The sequence below is a fragment of the Sinocyclocheilus anshuiensis genome, unplaced genomic scaffold (assembly GCF_001515605.1).
Source record: "Sinocyclocheilus anshuiensis isolate Anshui unplaced genomic scaffold, SAMN03320099.WGS_v1.1 scaffold447, whole genome shotgun sequence".
Classification (NCBI taxonomy): Eukaryota; Metazoa; Chordata; class Actinopteri; order Cypriniformes; family Cyprinidae; genus Sinocyclocheilus; species Sinocyclocheilus anshuiensis.
The window spans coordinates 2,553,908-2,575,528 of NW_015552615.1; the positions used below are offsets into that span (position 1 = coordinate 2,553,908).

At 35.7% G+C, this 21,621-nt stretch overlaps 3 protein-coding genes across 3 annotated transcripts in view; 2 read left to right on the forward strand and 1 right to left on the reverse strand.

Annotated features, from left to right (window-relative positions):
* The window catches only part of mst1 (macrophage stimulating 1), an 11,172-nt gene extending 973 nt beyond the window's left edge, over positions 1-10,199 (forward strand). Inside the window, exons 2-18 of the mRNA XM_016457333.1 lie at positions 334-478; positions 1,624-1,739; positions 1,905-2,019; positions 2,766-2,902; positions 2,987-3,107; positions 3,291-3,409; positions 4,715-4,886; positions 5,355-5,485; positions 6,393-6,495; positions 6,583-6,719; positions 6,883-6,915; positions 7,003-7,117; positions 7,230-7,307; positions 7,400-7,546; positions 7,923-8,029; positions 8,653-8,792; positions 9,760-10,199. Coding sequence (XP_016312819.1) covers positions 334-478; positions 1,624-1,739; positions 1,905-2,019; positions 2,766-2,902; positions 2,987-3,107; positions 3,291-3,409; positions 4,715-4,886; positions 5,355-5,485; positions 6,393-6,495; positions 6,583-6,719; positions 6,883-6,915; positions 7,003-7,117; positions 7,230-7,307; positions 7,400-7,546; positions 7,923-8,029; positions 8,653-8,792; positions 9,760-9,921 — 2,078 coding nt within the window. The 3' untranslated portion in view covers positions 9,922-10,199. The remainder of the gene's footprint in view (positions 1-333; positions 479-1,623; positions 1,740-1,904; positions 2,020-2,765; positions 2,903-2,986; positions 3,108-3,290; positions 3,410-4,714; positions 4,887-5,354; positions 5,486-6,392; positions 6,496-6,582; positions 6,720-6,882; positions 6,916-7,002; positions 7,118-7,229; positions 7,308-7,399; positions 7,547-7,922; positions 8,030-8,652; positions 8,793-9,759) is intronic.
* A 2,790-nt stretch (positions 10,200-12,989) lies between these two features.
* LOC107666162 (high mobility group protein HMGI-C) lies at positions 12,990-19,878 on the forward strand. The gene is made up of 7 exons (XM_016457337.1): positions 12,990-13,078; positions 15,392-15,538; positions 15,647-15,730; positions 15,827-15,874; positions 16,328-16,360; positions 17,475-17,600; positions 18,599-19,878. The coding sequence occupies exons 2-6, from the start codon at positions 15,434-15,436 to the stop codon at positions 17,562-17,564; spliced, it is 360 nt and encodes a 119-aa protein (XP_016312823.1). The 5' UTR covers positions 12,990-13,078; positions 15,392-15,433; the 3' UTR covers positions 17,565-17,600; positions 18,599-19,878.
* Positions 19,879-20,694: 816 nt separating this feature from the next.
* Positions 20,695-21,621, reverse strand: part of cunh3orf18 (chromosome unknown C3orf18 homolog) — a 10,009-nt gene continuing 9,082 nt past the window's right edge. The window contains exon 5 of the mRNA XM_016457336.1: positions 20,695-20,991. Within this exon, the coding sequence (XP_016312822.1) occupies positions 20,911-20,991 (81 nt within the window). The 3' untranslated portion in view covers positions 20,695-20,910. The remainder of the gene's footprint in view (positions 20,992-21,621) is intronic.

The following is a 21,621-nucleotide window of genomic DNA, read 5'->3' on the forward strand; positions in this document are numbered from 1 at the left end:
CACACACACACCCACACACACACACACACACACACACACACACACACACACACACACACACAAGGAACGTTACAACATTTAAACCCGCACAAAAAGTGCAAACAACATGCCAAAAAAAAGGTTACTTTTTTTTTTAGACATGGTACTGTGGCATGTTTTGAACATGCACTGTAAACATTTTTCATGTCATTGTTTTCATCTAATAACTTCTGTCACAAAAAACTCCTGTCATTTCTTTTTGGTTTTGGGTGTTTCAACTTGATTTTCTTTATTACTAAATAAATCCAAAGTGGTCAAATGACTAGTGCATCTTTCTGATGTGTGTTTTCACAGCATTTCGCAGCGCACTGAATGATTTCCAGCGATCCGAGGGGAGAGAGCTGGTCCTGAAATCCTGGAACGTCAACCGTCTGACTGAATTTCCAGGAATCACTTTGGAGGATTGTGCTAAACGTTGCACAGAGAGTCCAGAATGCAGGTCTCATATCCCCACTTCCCTGTCCCAGCATGCGCTGCATGTATCAGCTTTACACCCAAAATGTAATTCTCTTTGTGGTTGAATGATTAAAAAGGCATAAGTTAATTTGTTTAGTACTTATTTCCTTATTTTTTCTGTAAATGTGAGTAAGAAGTGTACTTTAGCATATATACTTACAGAAATATAGGCTATATAAATACAGGACTATATACTTTTAAATAATATAGTAAAGTGCAAACTAAATCTAATGTTTTCAGACACTTAAATGCATGTTATTTATGATTAAATTAAAATATATTGTTTATTGTTATATTTTGTAAGAGTTTATTTTAAGGACCAATTCTCACTATTAACCAACATGCATATTACTTGCATATTGGCTGTTTATTATGCAATGTTTATTACTATTATGCAAGCCGAGAGAGAGATTGGTTGTTTATTAGTACATCTTAAGCACATATTAATGCCTTGTTCTGCATGAGCATATTTTATATCCCTTAATCCTAACCCATACCTAAACTTAACTGCCTTAATAACTATTAATAAGCTGCAAATTAATTTATTGAGGCAAAAATTGTCAATGATAGTTAGTTAATAGTAAGAATTGGACCTTAAAATAAAAATAAATAAACATTTATTTTAAATGCAATTACCGGTAGTTCAACTTAGCTTTTTTGACTTTAATACATCTTTCTATGTAATTTTGTCATTATTGCTATTGTCTTTTGCAATTTTGTACATTTAAAATGTTAACTTTAAATCTAATATCAAATAACACACTACAGTTAAAATTACAATCAAATGTGCTTAAAATATTAGTCAACTCATTAAAATAAGTGTACTTCCTTAAAGCATGACAAAGTTTATTAAAACATAATGATTTAAAATGAATTTTAAAGCAACACTTTTAATTTGGCATTATTACGAAGGTCACTTTTTAAAAAGTGCTTTAAGAAACAGTCATGAGATTGTCTGCTTTTAAGCACACTTAAATGGCCTTTTATTTCATTAATATTATCTGCAAGTGCAAATCTATTTTTTAATATTTACAGCACACTACAAGTCCACATTGAATACACTTAAGCATGTTTCTTTTTCATAAGGGAATAGAAAATGTATTTCTGATGTATTTTTGAACTTTCCAGAGCTTTTAATTATGAGTTTCGTCCATCTTTGGTGTGTAAACATCTGCCCTGGGTGGGCGACGGAGACAATGCAGATGTCAAGAGAAACGTGAACTGTGACCTTTATGAGATGAAAGGTGACAAATTGATTCTCAAAATGTTTTTCAGTAGATTTTGAAAGTGTTAGACAGTTTGAAAGATTATAAAATGTCATCAGCCATTAAAAACCCATATCGCCTAAGCACCACTTGATATAAGTGCCACATGTTAGTCACATGTTCATATTGTTCTCCTGTACTCAGTCTATGTAAGGAAGTGCATTGTGGGTAAAGGAGAAGACTATCGAGGGAAAGTGTCGACGACTAAGAGTGGACGAACATGTCAACAGTGGTGGTCCAAATTCCCTCATGATCACAGGTATGAGATCAGACATGGCATATAGTATGTTGCACAAACTTTATGTAAAATATCTGTATGTGAAGTATGTTTTTTAATTATTATTTAACTTTAACATAGCAATACTTACTAAATAATTTCCTTTGTATGGAGTCCTGTGTATTAAGAACGTAAACAGGGTCAGTTTCATATTGTCCAAATCCACTGTAGATGGTTAACAAAAGCAAATATATTAGCAGTTTTTGTTAAACATGATGTGATTGCATTCAACATACCATTTAAATGTTTGGAATTGGTAAGATGTTTTTGAAGGAAGTCTCTTATGCTCACCCAGGCCGTACTGATTTGATCAGAAATGTCAGTAATATTGTGAAATATTATTATATTGTAATATATTTCAAAATGTAATTTATTCCTGTGATCAAAGCTGAATTTTCAGCATCATTACTCCAGTCTTCAGTGTCACGTGATCCTTCAGAAATCATTCTAATATGCTGATTTGCTGCTCAAGAAACATTTCTTATTGTTATCAATGTTGAAAACAAGTTGTGCTGCTTCATATTTTTGTGGAATCTAATGCATTTTTTCAGGATCCTTTGAAGAATAGAAAGTTCAGATAAACAGCATTTATTTGAAAGTGTCACTTTTGATCAATTTAATGCATCCTTGTTGAATAAACAGTAGTGTATTTATTTTACTCTAAGATCCTTTTAATGGCTGAATGTACAACTGCGATATTAGAAAGATGTCACCACTGTTTGGAATAGATGGACTCCGTCTGCTACTAATGGCCTGGAGCTCAACTATTGTCGTAATCCGGACGGCGACCGCATCGGACCCTGGTGTTACACCACTGACCCTGAACGCAGATATGAGAGCTGCGACATTCCCCAGTGCAAAGACGGTAGGACGGCCAGTTACACATGTTTGCACTGCAGTGGACATAAGCGGTTTGTTCTGAGCAGATGTTTGTATGTTTCTCCATTAGAGGTGTGCATCACTTGTAATGGAGAAGACTACAGAGGTCAGGTGGATCACACAGTGAGCGGGAAAGAGTGTCAGAGATGGGACCAACAGTATCCGCATCAACACATCTACCAGCCAGAGAAGTAAATATGACATAACCATGTACCAAAGCACTGAAATCAGAATATAAGCGCAGTGGATATCAATATATCAGCGTTTCTGTATCTGCGCTCAAATGCTGCAGAGGCAGTATGGCAATGAATTTTAATCATGTGGTGTTGCAGTGATTTTTAGCGGATGCTGATATAATAATGTAAAATAACCAGGTATCCTGATAAAAGTTTGGATGATAATTATTGCCGTAACCCGGATGCGTCTCCGGTGCCCTGGTGCTACACCACTGACCCGACGATGGAGAGAGAGAGCTGTGATATACGCAAGTGCCGTGAGTATTTCTGCTCCTTTGCAACAAGGATATGATATTTCATTTCAGGGTATTTTAGATGTTTTAGGTTTTTTGTAATTGTATGACTTTTGTTATTCACTTTGTTCTGGCCATGAAGATAGCCTTGCTGCTGACAAGGTGTCAAAAAATAACTAATTAATTAATTTTATGCTTTTATGAGCCTCTAAAACTAAATAGGCACTGGTAAAACAACCATACTATAATAAAATGTTATCAGTACATATGTTGCTTGCATAAAAGTTTGTTTTTTGAGTACACAGCTATTTTTGAATGGTCTTCATGCATTATGCATTGAACAAAACATGCATTTTATAACCACTGTTATTTTAGTATAATTACTATAGTAATATAATATTCATATTTTTAAATCAGTTTTTATTGTTATATATATAATCTGGTTTAATTTTAGTTAAAGTTTTTGTTGTGTGTGTTTGTCATTTCGAGCAGTTTTTTTTGTTTATAGAATCGCTATTACTTTTTATTTCAGTTTTAGTTTCATGGTTTTTGTTTAGCACATCAAGTTAAACTAAATCAAATTAAGAAATGTTATTTTTGCAGTACATCTATTCCAGAGAGGCATTTCTGAAACATTATTTTAAACTCAAAGATTATAGAGACACACAGCAGAGAGTAAACTGAAGAAAAACTTCCAAAAATAACTTCTAAGTCAATTTATGATGCAATGTCAACTTTAAAATGTTCGCACAACACTAATAACCTTTAACAGTCGTTTGCATTCTGTTAGCAGTGCATGAATTTCAATCTCCATGCAAATCGTTTGGATTATTATTCATTCATTCTGTTTAAAGGACACAGATCTTCATCTTCCTGGGGACATTGCTGTCATTTCCAATCGCGTCAGTGCTGTTCAAAAAGACAACTATATAATTGAAAGTCAGAAACTCGCATATGGTGTTCTGTTTGAGAGCACAACGTTAATAACAGTTTATTGCATTGGGTTCACAAGACAGACGACAATATTATTCTTTATGAATATGCAATGATTGATCCGTCAGGAGCTTGTATGACATTCACACAGTTGAGTTTCAAAATATAAATGGTGCTGAAATGGAATTGCTGAAATCTATTATTTTCTGTCATTGACACATGATTGGACAACAAATTACTGCAAATTCTTTCCAATATACAGCCATATTTACAACTAGTTGCATCTCTTCATGTGATGAGAATGATCAATCAATGAGATGTCTTTAGTATCTCAAATGTTTCTCCTACATGAATTTCTTCCTCTTTAACTCACCTTCTTTCTTTTCCGTCCTATAGCTGAGTCTCCCAAGCGCCGTTTTCGCTCCGGCTACACCACTAATTGTTTCCGGGGTCGTGGAGAAGATTACAGGGGCAAAGTCAACGAAACAACCTCTGGAATCCCCTGTCAGCGCTGGGACGCCCAGAAACCCCACAAACACCCTTTTTTCCCCAAAACCTACGAGTGCAAGTGAGTTAAAGGAATAGTTTGCACAGAAATTAAAATTAACCGGAAATTTGTACTTACTCAGGCCATCCAAGATGTAGAAGAGTTTGTTTCTTCATCAGAACAGATTTGGAGAAATGTAGCATTGCATCACTTGCTGGAAGTGTTATTACAGATTATGGACTCGTATTTTGGCTAGAAGCAACAGTTTAAACACCTTAATGATGGATTTGTTTCTTACAAACTCCAGTTATTCACAAGATGTTAATTGATGTACTGGAGTGGTGTGAATTATTGTGATGTTTTTATCAGCTGTTTGGACTCTCATTCTGACGGCACCCATTCACTGCAGAGGATCCATTGGTGAGCAAGTGATGGAATGCTGCATTTCTCCAGATCTGTTCTGATAAAGAAACAAACTTCATCAGAACTGTATAAATTGGTTGATTGTGACTCTCTGTCCTTCTCTGTCTTTCCTCTTTCCACCTTTAGGGGTCTGGAGGAGAACTACTGTCGTAACCCGGACGGTTCAGAGGCGCCCTGGTGTTTCACGTCTCTCTCTGAGATGAGGACGGCTCTCTGCCTGCAGATCAAACGCTGTGCTGATGACATTGAGGCTGAAGGTACAGTTGCGCCCGCTAGTGATTAAAACCATCAACTACAGTTTAATTTTTAAAGACATTTTGACTGTGCTTTGTCTTTGTGAGAAGAAAAATCAAAGCACACTTCATGTGTACTTAATATGCATATTGTATATACACTACCATTCGAAATTTGGGGTCAATAGTTTATGTATTTTTGAAAAGAATTTTCAAAGCGCTGGTTCGAGTCTCGTACCGGCAGGGATTGTAGGTGGGGGGAGTGAATGTACAGCGCTCTCTTCCACCTTCAATACCACGACTGAGGTGCCCTTGAGCAAGGCACCAAACCCCCAACTGCTCCCCAGGCGCCGCAGCAAAAATGTCTGCCCACTGCTCCGGGTGTGTGTTCACGGTGTGTGTGTGTTCACTGCTGTGTGTGTGCACTTTGGATGGGATAAATGCAGAGCACTAATTCCGAGTATGGGTCACCATACTTGGCCACATGTCACGTCACTTTCACTTTCATAATAACATTTATAATGTTACAGAGCATTTCAAATAAATGCTGTCCTTTTGAACTTTCTTCTTTCTTCTTCTTCTTTGAAATTTATCAAGGAATACTGAAGAAAATGTAATTACCATTTCCACAAAAATATGAATCAGCAAAATCAGAAATGTTTCTTGAGCAGCAAATCAAAGGATCATGTGACACTGAAGACTGGAGTAATGATGCTGAAAATTCAGCTTTGCATCACATGAATAAATTACATTTTACAATATATTCACATAGAAAACATTTCACAATATTACAATTTTTACTGTATTTTTGATCAAATAAATGCAGCCTTGGTGAGCAAAAGAGACTTCTTTCAAAAGCATTAAAAATCTTACTGACCCTGAAATTGTAAATGGCGGTTTAAATAACCAGGTTTTCTTCTCCTTAAACTAGATTGCTATAATGAAATTGGCAGAAACTATCGGGGTGTTGTCCGCAAGACACGTAAAGGTATTCTCTGCCAGAAATGGAGCGTCAATACACCTCACAAAACCAAGTAAGAATAAAATCCCATTCTTGTTTGTCTCATTTAAAGTGGACCTAAAGTATACATGCAAGGGAATTTATGCACATCTATTTGCAGGATAAACCCCAAAACACACCCAGAGGCCAACCTGACTGACAACTACTGCAGAAACCCTGACGGAGACCATCACGGGCCCTGGTGCTACACCACTGACCCCAAGACTGAGTTTGACTACTGTGCCATCAAGCAGTGTGGTGAAGCATCAATGTCTATAGACTTATAGAATATATTATTTAATAATACTAATTAAATCATTTATAATACACTTATTATAAACAATTAATGGTAATATATTTAAAACAAATATCATTATTAATTAATTAAACTATATTTTTGTACTTTTATGTGTTATAATAGCTGGAGAGAAAGTGCCAATCATCGGGCCAACAAGTAAGTCAAAAACAACATACAGTGAACAATACAGACTCTGATGTGCACGACTGTGCTTCTGACTTGCCCTCCACTGTGTATAAAAAGCGGAGGTTGTGTTTAACGAGTGTGGGAAGCGGGACGACCGGACTGTGAAGAGCAGGTTAAGAATAGTGGGCGGCACACCTGGAAACTCTCCCTGGACCGTCAGCCTTCGAGACCGGTTAGTCGTACTATAATCCGTCCAAATTATGTCACTTTATGGAAGTAAAATCGATTTGCAAACAGTGTTTCTTGTTGACAAATATATTTGCGGCCACTGCATGTCTTCTCAGGAAAGGAAATCACTTCTGTGGAGGTTCTCTGGTCAATTCCAAATGGGTGATCAGCACTAAACAATGCTTCTCATCCTGGTAACTCAACCTTCTTCAGTGATTAATGTTCAGAGTTGGACAGTAAGGGTGTTTTATTAAATATGCACATGCTTGTTGGTGATTGTATGCAGTTATGTGGACCTCACGGGATACAGTGCTACGATGGGCACCTTGTTCCGTGATCCAAAGGAAGGTGAACCGGACAGACAAACCATTCCTCTCACCAAGATCGTCTGTGGTCCTTCTGAATCCCACCTGGTCATGCTTCAGCTAGAAACGTACTTCATATCACACACAAGCAAAGCAATTTACAACATGCTTTGGTTCTACACTCTTAAAAATAAAGAAAGAGGTTTTCGATGCCATAGAATAACCAGTTTTGGTTCCACAAAGAACCTTTTAGTCAACAGATATTAAATTAACCATTTTTTCATAGTATGAAGAACATTTAAAAAAAAATAAAAAAAAATTTTTTGCACTATAAAGAACCTCGGAAAGGTTTCATGGGTGTTAAAGTTTCTTCTTGGATCCATCAGTGCCAAATAAACAACCTTTATTTTTTAGAGTGTGCAGCATTTTTTGGATGCCATTCTTTAAAAGTGTCTTGACTCCAAATTGGCCCTCTAATAAACACATATGGCTCTTCTCCTGCAGTCCTGCTCAGTTTAATGAGCGCGTGTCTCAAATATGTCTGCCTCCTGAGCGCTACATCGTTCCAGAGGGAACCATCTGTGAAATCGCTGGTTGGGGAGAAACAAAAGGTGACACGCTAATCTGTTTTATCTATAATACCTCCTATTATACATTATTGTTCAAAGGTTTCGGTTCCGAATTATTTTCTTTTTTTAAAGAAATTAATGCTTTTATTCCTCAAGGATGCATTAAATTGATCAAAAGTGACAGTAAAGACATTTTGTGTCTTGAGCAGCAACTCAGCATATTATTATGATTTCTAAAGGATCATGTGACACTGAAGACTGGAGTAATGATGCTGAAAATTCAGCTTTGATCACAGGAATAAATGACTGTTTACAATATATTCAAACACAAAAAACTGTTTTTACTGTATTTTTGATCAGCCTCTGTGAGCATAAGATACTTGTTATTCGGGTTTCTAAGTTGGAAACACATCTTGTCGCACTTCTCTTAGTATGAAGCTGGAAATTTCCACATTGAATATAACACATTATTACCATCCATCATATATAACTGGATATGATTTTTTTTGTCAAGCAGCATCTGGTTAGATGTAAAAGTTGAATGCTAAAAAAACTGCAGTAACATTCAGCATTCCCTCTTTGCACATTTTTTCTGTTCTCCATCCATCCATCGTTTCATCCTCTTTCGCTTCCCCTCACTGATGCTCTCTGCTTCTCTCTCTCAGGAAAGGGGGATGAGACTGTACTGAATGTGGCTCAGATGCCTGTACTGAGCAATAAAGACTGTAACCCATATTTCAAGGGCCGTGTCCGTGAGAATGAGATGTGCACTATGCCATTCGTGGCCGGAGTTGGCGCCTGTGAGGTAGATGTGTGAACTGTTTTTTTGTTTTCTGTCCGTTTTAACACCATATATGTTATGAATCACTAATAAAAGTATTGCTATGGATAATTTGAAAGAAAAATAAGAGTTTATTATGTTCTGACACAAAAAGCAATACTAAGTTCAAATAATAAAATGCAAGTAACTTTATAATAAATCAAAGTTAGTACATAAATAAGCTTTTAAAAAGAAGGAATCCCATATCATTTGTTGTGGATGTCAGAGGCTTTGTGTTCAACCATACTGTATACTCTTTTATACACTGTAAAAAAAAAATTTTTTTTTAATTGTAAAAAGATCATTGGAGTATGTTGGAGTATGCTCATCTTTTAATTTTAAGGATTTTTGAATGATAAAACAATTTTGTTTGGTTTCATCCATTTTTTTGGTAGAAAATTAGATTGAATCTTTTAATTTTAAAGGCTTTTGTATAATAAATACTTTTGGTTGTATTCATCCATTGTTTTGGTAGGAAATTGTATTTTTTTATTTTTTTTATTTTTAGGATTTTTGTGTGATATACAGTTATGGTTGATTTTACCCGTCTTTTGTTGGAAAATTCATTAATTTTTTTTTATTTTAAGCATTTTTGTATGAAAAACTATTTTGGTTGGGTTCATCCATCTTTTGGTAGAAAATTAGATTTAATCCTTTAATTTTAGTTTTTTAGAGTTCTTTATGACAAACAATTTTGGTTGGTGTGCAAAATCTGGCTCCTGAAGTAAAACTAGATAACCTCTGATCTAGACATTGCTTAGCTTGCAGAACGCTTGCAAAATGTGTATGAAGCTTTTAGAGCTTCAAACATTTCCTTTCTATGCGTTTGTGCGGCTACGCTAGTTTTAAGTTCTGTTTTTGCAATAGATGTAAGTGGGGATTGTGAAATGAGTAAGACGTGCTGGGTGCAGGTGCGCTGTAACGTTCTTTTTTTTCTTTCTCGCTCTTCCAGAGAGACTATGGCGGCCCTCTGGCCTGTCAGAACAGTGACTGTTGGGTTCTAGAGGGAGTCATCATACCAATGCGCCGCTGCGGACACGCCGGCCAACCAAACATCTTCATCCGTGTGTCTTTTTATGTGGATTGGATCAAGAAGGTCATGGAGATGACCTGACGACAGAAAAACGTACATTGTAACATGTGACAGCACGTCTTTTAGCATACGTTTCAAACTGCTCAATCTTCTATAAGCTATAAATATATTAAGTAGTTGGAATGTAATATACGTAAAAAATACTGTTTTATAAAATTATGTATGCTTTTTTGTAACATTCTGTATTGGGGTTTAATTTACATAATATGTATGCTTGCATTTGTGAAATATATAGATATACAGGTGCACATATATTTACACTAAACCTGAAATCAGTCTGAGCTATATAGAATTTTTTATATTTTATTATTAATAAAGTATTCAAAATTCTGTTTTTACTCTTCAACATTCTTTTAATATGTCCCATATTACATCATGTAAAACATGATAGAACCATAGTTTGCATATATATATTTCGTGGGCATAGTATCATGGTACTATGATGGTTTTTTGGACATGAACCATGGTATTCTTGGACATACCATATAAGTATGGCTACTTGATTTTAAGTACCACGATATATCAAAACAACAAGTCGTGGCCTAATGGTTAGAGTCGAACTCGTAACCCAAGATTGTGGGTTTGAGTCTCGTACCGGCAGGGGAGTGAATGTACAGTGCTCTCTCTTTGGATGGGATAAATGCAGAGCACTAATTCCCAGTATGGGTCACCATACTTGGCCACATATCACTTTACTTCATAGTAATACCATGGTACTTTTGGGTACTTTTGCTATAGCTTTCTCGTTATTCTGCTAGTGACTAATTTTGTTTTCTTGAAATGCTTATTTAGGATAAGAAAAAAAAAACCTGATTACTCATTCCTTGACGTTTTTACTAATATTTGTCACTGAGGCAGCAGATATAACCTAATAATATCCTAGTAAACTGCCCGTCATTTATGTGATTGCTTCATTGCTAACACGTCGGTTGTTTAGCACCTGCCTATGGAAGGCGGATGGGGCCAAAAGTCTTTAAACGGAACGCGTGAAATTTGACCGCGTCAACACGCACAAACGGGAAACTATTCGCTGAGTTTCGGTTAATTTTTGTGACGAAGCCTTGAATATATATTTTTATTTATTCATGTTATCTGGAAACAGCCTACACAACAAAGCTGCAGAAATCTTGTGAGTAAGCTTGCTCGCCTGCCGCATCTCTCCTATTGAAAATAAGCTTTAAGGGTTGTCGTGTACATGGTGTTAGTACAGAAGATGGAGGATGAAATGGGTGTTTCAAGGCCGCTCACACATTCGAAACAAATAGGAAAGCATAATCAAATTTTTTACCCATGAAAAAAAGAGAAAAATCTTGCTTAAATTCTGTTCAAATGACCAGAAGGTACACAGAACCAGGAGTAAGAGTAATAACTATCAAAACTATCAACAGAAAATAAACAACAAAATGTATTAATTTACTAGCTACAACACTAATTAATGACCATAAACTAAAGAAATATGAGGGTAAAAAAATATTACACGTTCAAAATTGCCACCTTAACACGGCCAAAATGTGTGCATTGAGAAACACTTTCAATTTTGTTGTCTTAATGCGGTCAAACTGAGCGTCTTTACACGAACGCGGCAAAAACTGACACCTTAACACGGCCAAAATGTGCATGTCTATACGTACAAAAGAAACGCGTTCTAAATTGCCACGTTAACACGGGCAAATTGTGCGTGTTGACACGGTCAAATTTCACGTGTTCCGTTAAAGACTTTTGGCGCCATCCGCCTTCCATACCTGCCTTTTAAATAAGTGTATATGGAAAATAGTGTGTCAATAATGCAAAATGACAATAGTAAACACTCATTTTTCAGTTAAAGACAGTTCATCATTGAATTCAGTGATGTCATCATCCAGCTCAGTTCAGTTTAATAGTATCTTTGCAATCATTTGCAATCAAGTCAACGATATCACTGGAAATGAAGTGTTCCCAACTAAGCAAGCCAGAGGTGACAGCGGCAAGGAACCAAAACTCCATCGGTGACAGAATGGAGAAAAAACCTTGGGAGAAACCAGGCTCAGTCGGGGGGCCAGTTCTCCTCTGACCAGACAAAACCAGCAGTTCAATTTCAGGCTGCAGCAATGTCACATTGTGCAGAGTACTCATCTGGTTCCTGTGGTCTTGTCCCGGGTGTCATACATGACTCTTGTACTTGGTAGGCGACGCCTCAGACTTTGCAAACCAATCAGAATAGGCGCCTACGCGACAAGAATCCAAAATGCTGCTGCAAGATTAATCTTTAATGAGCCGAAAAGAACGCATGTCACACCTCTGTTCATCAATTTGCACTGGCTACCAGTAGCTGCTCGCATTAAATTCAAGGCATTAATGTTTGCCTACAAAACCACCACTGGCTCTGCACCCATTTACCTAAATTCATTAGTTCAGAGTTATGTGCCCTCTAGAAGCTTGCGTTCTGCAAATGAACGGCGTATTATTGTGCCATCTCAAAGAGGATCACTTTCACGGACTTTTTCATTAACTGTTCCCTCCTGGTGGAATGACCTGCCCAACTCATTCCCAGCAGCTGAGTCCTAAAAACACATCTGTTCCACCTTTATTTGACCCTCTAACTCTAACACTTTCTATTCTATTTTAATTCTACGTTATCTATATTTATCTTCTTTTTTTATTTTTTTATTTTAAAAAAACAACAACAAAAAACAAACAAACACCAGCTTTCTATTTTTTCTATTCCATCTACTTGGTTTTCTTTGTGTGTTTGTGTGTATATGTGTGTGTGTGTAATATATATACACCTTGCTACAATGTACTGCCTTGGGCTAACCGAGACTTGTCATTTGCACTTATATATTGTTGCTCTTTTGTTAGTTTTTACTGCTTTTATTGTCCTCATTTGTAAGTCGCTTTGGATAAAAGCGTCTGCTAAATGACTAAATGTAATCGTAAATGTAATGTAAATGTAAGAAAACGCAAACGGGCCCAACCTGATTTCATCATCCAGTCAACAGGACGAGCAAAATGAGGCGTGGCGCTTCAGCTCTGCAGATCTGAGAAGAATGATTGACGTGAGGATTTGCGTAAAAGGAGGCGGGGCCAGAAATGATGTCAATCATGTTATGTTGACGTACTCGGCACACGCGAAGCCGCTGCTCCAGGTGAACGTGCTCTCCAGTGCTGAGGACAACGCAAGTAAAGCGGTCTGCCCGAGGTATTTACAACTTACGACATTGTTTTTATTACAAAACAATTTAGTTTATGCTACAGTTGTCTTGTTATTAGTACTGTGAGAGAGGCATCTGATGATATGACTATCTGGATATCGCAGATTTAATGTCAGTGAAGCAAAAGAAGTTTTGATATATTGCATGTTACATGTTTGAGAAATACGATTTGGACAAGTATTCTTTTTGGTACTTTTTAAATAGACAAATACTAAAGAATACTAATACTTGATACAAAATACTATTAATTGTTATTCTTGAAAGTACCTTGTATTACCATGTAAATACCATGGTACATAATGTTTCAGTACTATGGTATATACAAAGTATATCTGATACTATCACTGTACGATGGTACCGCTACAGTACATTTTGCAAGACAAGTGTACAGTATCACAAGGTATTTTATGGTACATTCATATATACCATCATGGTATACCAAAATATACCATACCATATTGATATACCATGGTATTTACATAGAACTTAAAATAATACTAAATTTACCATGTGGTATGTCCAAAACTATACTACCATGGTATCTTGTCCACAAAAACATGGTAATGCCATTGTACTTGTAGTTACTTTTAGTCATTTTAGCTCTGGTTTTGTGTTAATCACTGACGTTTTTCTCTTCTGTGGCTGTTGAGGTTGTTTTTATAGTGTCTTTAATAATATTGTGTTTCTCCCTGTTTAAATGTTGCTAGGGCTGTGTTTACATCCTCAGGACACCACAAGCATGCTCGTTTCGCTCTGTAGTTCACGACCGCCAGCTACATTTTTCTGTAGGTCTGAAAATATGTGAAGAATGTGGGCTGTCATAATTGCCCACCATATGGAAAAACAACTTAAAGCCACTAAAAAACACTCACTGAATAGCTTGTTTGCCATTACCTTATTTTAATTTTAATTTCATATTATTTTTTTTTTTTTCATTTTTTTTTTTTTTCTTGTGTTCACTTCTTTTAGATATCATTGTACTTCGATATACACTATAGTACTAAAATTCTTGTAGCATGGTATTTACCTAGTACTCTGTGGTACTTGCAACAATGCCAAAGTGTTACCTTGATAAACCACATGACAAAGCTATACTGTTTGGTACTTTTTTGTAAAATGTTGCAATACTATGGTACGTTTGGATACTTATTTTGTTGGTGCTGACTGGTACAAAAAGTACCTCATTACCCCAAAATATATGTGGAAAATCCCTGCTTTTTGTAATCTACTATAATGGGAATGAAGTATCTTCCATTGACTTTTAAATAGCATTGCATATGAAAATGCTAATTAAACAGTACAATAATTAATATTGCCGCATATATAGCTTATTCGTTCTACTTATTAGCAGCCACTGAGACATAGTTTATGGCGTAGAGCGGTTGGTTATATATGCATGAGAGGAACATGGAAAGTTATGTTTTATGTGAATAGATGCCATTGAACAGGCTCCTAGAAGATCCTTCTCTGCCAGCAGGGGTTAAATAAGCTGTCATTGATGAAATTCATGTGTATATACATTCACGGCCAGTAAATTACATATCATATGAACATGCAGCAGTAGGACTGAAGAGTCTGCAGTGAATACTTGTGCCACTTTTAGACACTAGAAATTACTCTTATGTTTTCTTTGGTTTTATAGCCTCATGATATATATATATAGAGAGAGAGAGAGAAAGAGAGAGAGACTTCATTTCTGTGGAATATTCTCACACCCCAGGTTGTTACTGTTAAAATTATGACTAATGTCTGTGTCATTGTAGGAACGAGATGATGTCAGAGCAGCAGTGACTGTTGAAGATGAGAAGTTAATTATGAGAACGAGATTTTTGGTAAAATATAAAACTGATGAGGACGTAACACAAGTTGAGGTGTGGTTTGTGTTGCGTTAAACCCATCACGCCTCAAACCACAGTGATTTTTAATCAGCTTAACTGTTTGTAAGTTCGTAAGTAGTTGTGTGTTTTCATTTGAGATGCATTCATATGCAAAAATTATTGAGTAAAATATGTATGCATAATTGAGATGAAACTATAATTGACCTACATGCAGTAGCTGTGCTGGTTCCATGTCTTTCGTGTCACTCCTCGCTCTTTCCTCTCACATGATAAAATTATTTGAGCACAAATCAATGTTTCTTATCTATTTGGTATGAAGCCATGTTATAAGGAGGATAATGTGCAGTCAGCTGGTCATTATCGCAAAATAAAGAGCTCTCTATTATATTTTGTGATTTAAGGCATATTGTTGGCTTTTACACTGACGTAAAGCACTTTCTTTTCCACATTCATCTTGTTCAGGTTGTGTGTGTCCATGCATGCTTGAGAAGGTTTGGGATCAGGATGGACGTGGAGGAGACCGGAGCAGGTCAGGTGGAGACAGCGGCCCCAGAGGAGGAGGCACCAGCTCCCAAACGCGGGAGAGGACGACCCCGCAAACCACAACAGGTCAGAGAGGTGCAATGATGGCGATAGATAGACAGACAGGAAGACAGATAGAGTTCTTTTCGAAAAATGAAATAAATTGAATAAAACCAAGTGAACTGAATCCCTCAGGAGCCTGTTGAAGCTTCTGCTCCCAGGAGGCCGAGAGGAAGGCCAAGAGGCAGTAAAAATAAAGGCCAGCGGGTCACAGCCAAAGTGAGAGAACTTACTGGAGAGCACTTAAACTTGAGCTGACTGATGCTTGTTCAGATACATAACACTCTCTCATTCCTTCATCTGTTTTGGATGCAGGTAGAGCCACCTAGAGAACGGAGACCACGAGGTAGACCAAGAAAATGGGTGAGAATCACACACCCTTTCCTTTAAACTCTGCAGCATAGTTAAATGAGCAGCTGATAAACTCAAATATAACAGAATTTACATGGAATAAAAATACATTTAAATATATTAAAACATATATGACCTGAAAATGATAATAAATTAACAGTTTCTGCAGCTTAGCTTTCGTAAATGGTCTAGTTGAGTATGTCTTAATTGTTCATTACTCTTTCAAAAGAGTAAACAAAATACTTTTTTCTATTTTATATCCCTTAAATACATTACCATATTTACTTGATTGGATATTCCTGGGTTTATTGTTAAATGCATATTTTGCCAAAAAAAAGTTTCTATTTTTTCTTGTTAAATATCCTGTTTTGCTGTTTTTGTGTTGAGAGTACTGGGCCTTAGCAATTTTCGAAGGTAAAAATGTCTTATTTTTTCTCTCACATTCTTTGTCTCTTTAATTCATAGCCCCAGAAGACCGTTCGTCAAGAAGAACAGCAGGTACAAAAACATGTAACATTTAATAAGTCCATATCATTTCCAGTATACACTTTTATTATTTCCACAGTCAAAATATTTTTAAATGAATAAATATATAGTCTCTTTGATATTTCAAAAGTTTGGGTCAGTGAGATTTTAAAAAAATGAAATGCTCACAAAGGCTGCAATTATTTCATCAAAATCCAGTAAAAACAGTAATATTGTGAAATATAATTATGATTGAATTATTAACAAAATTTTTCTATATATGTTCAAATGTAATTTATTCCTGTGATTCAAAGCTGAATTTTCAGCATCATTACTCCAGTCTTCAGTCTCACATAATCCTTCAGAAATCATTCTAATATGCTGATTTGTTAATATTATAAACCAGTTGTGATATTTTGTGATATTGCTTCATATTTTTGTGAAAATTGAGATGAAAAAATTTCAGGACTCTTTGATGAATAGAAAGTAAAAACAAACAGCATTTATTTGAAAGAGAAATCTTTTGGTTTATCTTTTGTAAACTTAAAGGGATAGTTCACCCAAAAATGAAAATTCTGTCATCATTTACTCACCCTTTCATTTTTGGGTGAACTATCCCTTTAATGCATCCTTGCTGAATAAAAGCAGTACATTTTTTAATAAAAATTAAGCACTTACAATTACAAGGCTCGTTTTATAAGAATACAACAGTTTTCATAGAAATGTTTTCCACTAATTAAAAGTGGCAACGTCTCGATTGAATAATGAAACCCGATTAGTCGAGTCGATTATTTTCATTATCGATCATGTGGATTAGTTGTTTGCAGCCCTGCAACCCATAATGAACAAAATGAATAGTCCTGCATGAGAATCGTCTCATTCCGTTAAACACTAAACCTGATAAACATGTCAATCAGTGACTGTCAAGAGTTGCAGATCTGAAACCGGCGATGTGTTCAGAAACCGTGTAAAACTCCCCGTTACTCATACAGTTCACAGAGATAAATGACTCAGTGCTTTTAAGGGAAACCCAGTAGAGCTCCTTACATTTCTTGGTTTCCTGTCCCAACTGTCATGATTCTCAGGTCATGCACGCACCTCTACATGCACACACATTCCTCATGTGTTTTCGTTCCTCTCCACCCAGCCTCATCCTGCGGTTCAAGGGGCGGAGTCAACAGAGGATCCGCCCATTCAGACTCCACCTGCTGCGTTACCATCACAGGAGAGCAACTAAAACTACCTCAGTGATGACTTTGTTACTACGTTGGGGGTAATTCTCCATCTCAGCTGCCTCCATGTACACTGTAAAAAGTGAAAATGTGCCAGTGCTCAAATCACGCCCAAAATTTCAGGAAAAATCAGACTACATTTTTCAAAAGTGACCCTAAAATCTGTGTACTACCATCACAAGCCTTTATGATGAACACCTTTCGGCAAGTTACACTGCCATGGAAATAATATCTTCTCTTTTTGTTTATTATTTGGATTCTTAAAGGAATAGTTCACTCGAAAATGGAAATTTGCTGAAAATGCACTTATTCTCAGGCCATCCAAGATGTAGATTCTTCATCAGAACAGATTTGGAGAAATATAGAATTACGTCACTTGCTCACCAATGGATCCTCTGCAGTGAATGGGTGCCGTCAGAATAAGAGTCCAAACAGCTGATAAAAACATCACAATAATCCACACAACTCCATCAATTAACATCTTGTGAAGTAAAAAATCTGTGTTTGTAAGAAACAAATCCATCATTAAGATGTTTTTAACTTCAGGCGTTGCTCCTGGCTCAAATAAGGGTCAATAATCCATAATAAAGCCTGAGGGTGAGCACATTTTCAGCAAATTTTCACTTTTGGGTGATCTATTCCTGTAGTCAACTAGAAATCAAATTTGAACTTAAAACATATTTTATTGTGCGCAATATGGCATCCAGAAACTGTAGTATGTCTTATTCTTATAAAAACAGGACTCTAAAATAACAACAAAAAAACATGAACTTGTTTTGCTTAGGACATTTATTTAATGTTCAAGATCTTGGGATTAAAAATTATTTTTAAAAAATCCAAAGATAATAAAATGTAGAAACTGTAATCATCACAGTGTATGGATGATGCCTTGGTTATATAGGTTTATTTAATCTTCTCAGGATTCTGGAAACATTGTATTGCCAAAGCTTGAAATTTACTCCTCAATCAAATGTTGCAACTTTGTAAACGATTGATCTTATGTAATGTTCTTTTTATTCTTTTATTTTAATGTTTACAGTGGAAAGAATAGATTCAATTGCATCTATTTACACCAAAGAAGAATAATGACCTGATCAAAGATGTAAAACCACAATCATTATAATTCACATGATGATGGTGAAACTCAGTACCTCAACATCAGAAACCTCAAAGATTTTGCTTGCTCATTCTAGATAATGGATGATTTGCCATTTGTTTTTAAATGCATATATTGTCAATGGCCAGTCTCTTGAACAAGGTAACTTTTTGGCACTATATTTTCATAATTAGCATTTTTTAAATCATCCAGTCTAATTTGTATTGCTATGAATTGTGTTATTGCGCTGATATGGGAATGATGTTTACAACATGACTAATGTTTAAAGCATCTCCTATTGTCAACACAGTTGTGTTATGTTAAATATTACAGCTCATATACAGAAGATGCACTTAAACAGGTATAATGATTCTTTACAAAATTTTGATCAAGAACCTTTTTCTGATCAGGAAGTTTTTGGTGTGAAGTCAATTCATTGTTCATGGTATATGTCATCAGTTTAGTCATTTACTTGTTAAAACATTTGACAACGTGCCTCATAAATACAGCCTCAGGTAACTTACCTCTTTTTTATATTCTTCAAAGGCCAGTAATGCTGTTTATGCAGCCGTATGTCAATGAATAAAGTTCCTGTTTGAGACATGTTTACATCATCCATCAGTTATTTTCTATATTGCATTAACAAGAACGATTCCCTAGTTTTCAATAACACCTGCACGTCATAGTTTAAATATCATTTTTATTATGTCCTTCATTGTCATAAAAGTTAAAAACGTCTTTAAAATTATCCGCCGCTGGTTTGTGGTACACATAGAATTATTACATTTTGCTTATTTCATCTACACACGCACACACACACACAAAATCACTTTTTTCATTGTAAATCTTGCGTAATCAGTCAGCATTCATCATTTATGCAGATTCACAGGCTCTGTGACAGAACGTTTGTGTTTCACATGGAAGATCTTTATAATACTGTATCTGAAATGGCTGACTGATGTCATCTCTGACACTTCATCACAATTTAAATTAAACAAATGTAACTTTAAAGCTAAAAATTCTGTTCTCAGGGAAAGTTCATGTACATCCTTTTAGTAAACTCGTCAGTTTACAGAACATGTTTAGCTATGAATAAATAATAAACCAAACTAATAAAGAATTCTAACAAAAAAAGGGGGGGGGGGGGAAAGTTGCGGTAAAGTTGCATTTGGAGTCCCTTCTTAAAAATAAACATTATTTTATCAGTCATTCCAATAAAAAAGGAACACGAGTCTCGTTCAATGTTTCTAAAATTATTGTTTTGTAAATTGTCACATTATGCACATTTTATGAACCATTCGTTCTGCTCATGTTGAGGCTTTTTACGGCTAGAGATGAAAATAAAGTCCATATTGCATGAGTGTTCATAACCGTTGGACAGATCCAGTTGACTTCTGTAGCAGTGCAGAACTTTTTTTTTTTTGCAGATTTTTAATCAAGTGTCCTTAAACTGTATAATGTAATATTTGTCACTGTACACTGTAAAAATATTTTCAGCAATGTTTATTTGTTGCAATAATTCCTGTCACTTGCAGATTCTGAGTTTATGTTCTTTGTCATAAATTCAAAGTGGTCGAAAAAAATTTATGATCTTAAAGGAATCTGGATCCACTGCAGTGAATGGGTGCTGTGAGAATGAGAGTCCAAACAGCTGATAAAAACATCAGAATAATCCAGAAGTAAGTTAAACTATGAGTCGTCTATCCATAATATTGCTTTCTGCAGTGAAAATGTTGTCTGGTCCGAATCAGGAGAGAAATATGCACAGATCAAGCACCGTTTACAAGCCAAAATAGTTCTATACAAATATGTGGTTGGATTTTGATGTGAGAGGACAACAGGAGATGGTCTTTTTGATGGATTTATTTTTGTACTGGAGTAGTTTGGATTACTTGTGGATTATTGTGATGTTTTTATCAGCTGTTTGGACTCTCATTCTGACGGCACCCATTCACTGCAGAGGATCCATTGGTGAGCAAGTGATGGAATGCTACATTTCTCCACATCTGTTCCAATGAGGAAACATCTTGGATGGCTTGGGGATGAGTAAATTTACAGCAAATTTTCATTTTGGAGTGAACTATTCCTTAAACGCTGCAGGTTGTAATTTTGGCTTAAGAAATTATTAACTACAATGGCAGCAGTTAACCCAATGTTTTACATTTAATTTTTTTTAAAGTAAATATTCCTGAATCTCAGTGTCCAGTTGTCCAGAATTCTGTGTCCCTTTTTTCCTGTGCAGCATGTGAGTGTCATCATGCATTAATGGCATTAGCCACGTCAGTGAAAACAAGTCGACTGGGTTTTTGAGTTGTTCCCTGACTTGTGGTCAGTGTCTGTGGCATGAAAGAGAGAGTTAAAGTAAGTAAACACTACAGGATATTGACTGTAGAAAATTATAGAATATACTTAATAAAAATGCAAATCTAGTCCTACAATGTAACATTGCACAAATTCGAATTAGCAAAATAAAATGAATTCTGTTATGTTGACAGTATGAGAATGAGACTAATGAGGCTCCTGGTGCCAGAACACAAATGGAGGAGAGTTAAATGTGGATTCAGTCACGGCTGTAGTTTGATGATTAGTGATATTAAATGGACGTGTGGTAACTGACACATTTACAGTGATTAATACTTTACCACAAATAACAAACCACATGGCCTGGTGTCAGAATTTAAGAGAAATAAAAATGGTAGAAATTAAAATTAAGAAAAAACATTCAAAAACGTATGGGTGAAATGTTTTTAAGAGACTCCCCACTGTCTTAATTTTATAATAATTAAATTTTATACAAATCAATAAACTAATTAATATATATATATATATGTGTGTGTGTAATTTATGTACAGTATCTCACAGAAGTGAGTACACCCCTCACATTTTTGTAAATATTTTATTATATCTTTTCATGTGACAACACTGAAGAAATGACACTTTGCTACAATGTAAAGTAGTGAGTGTAC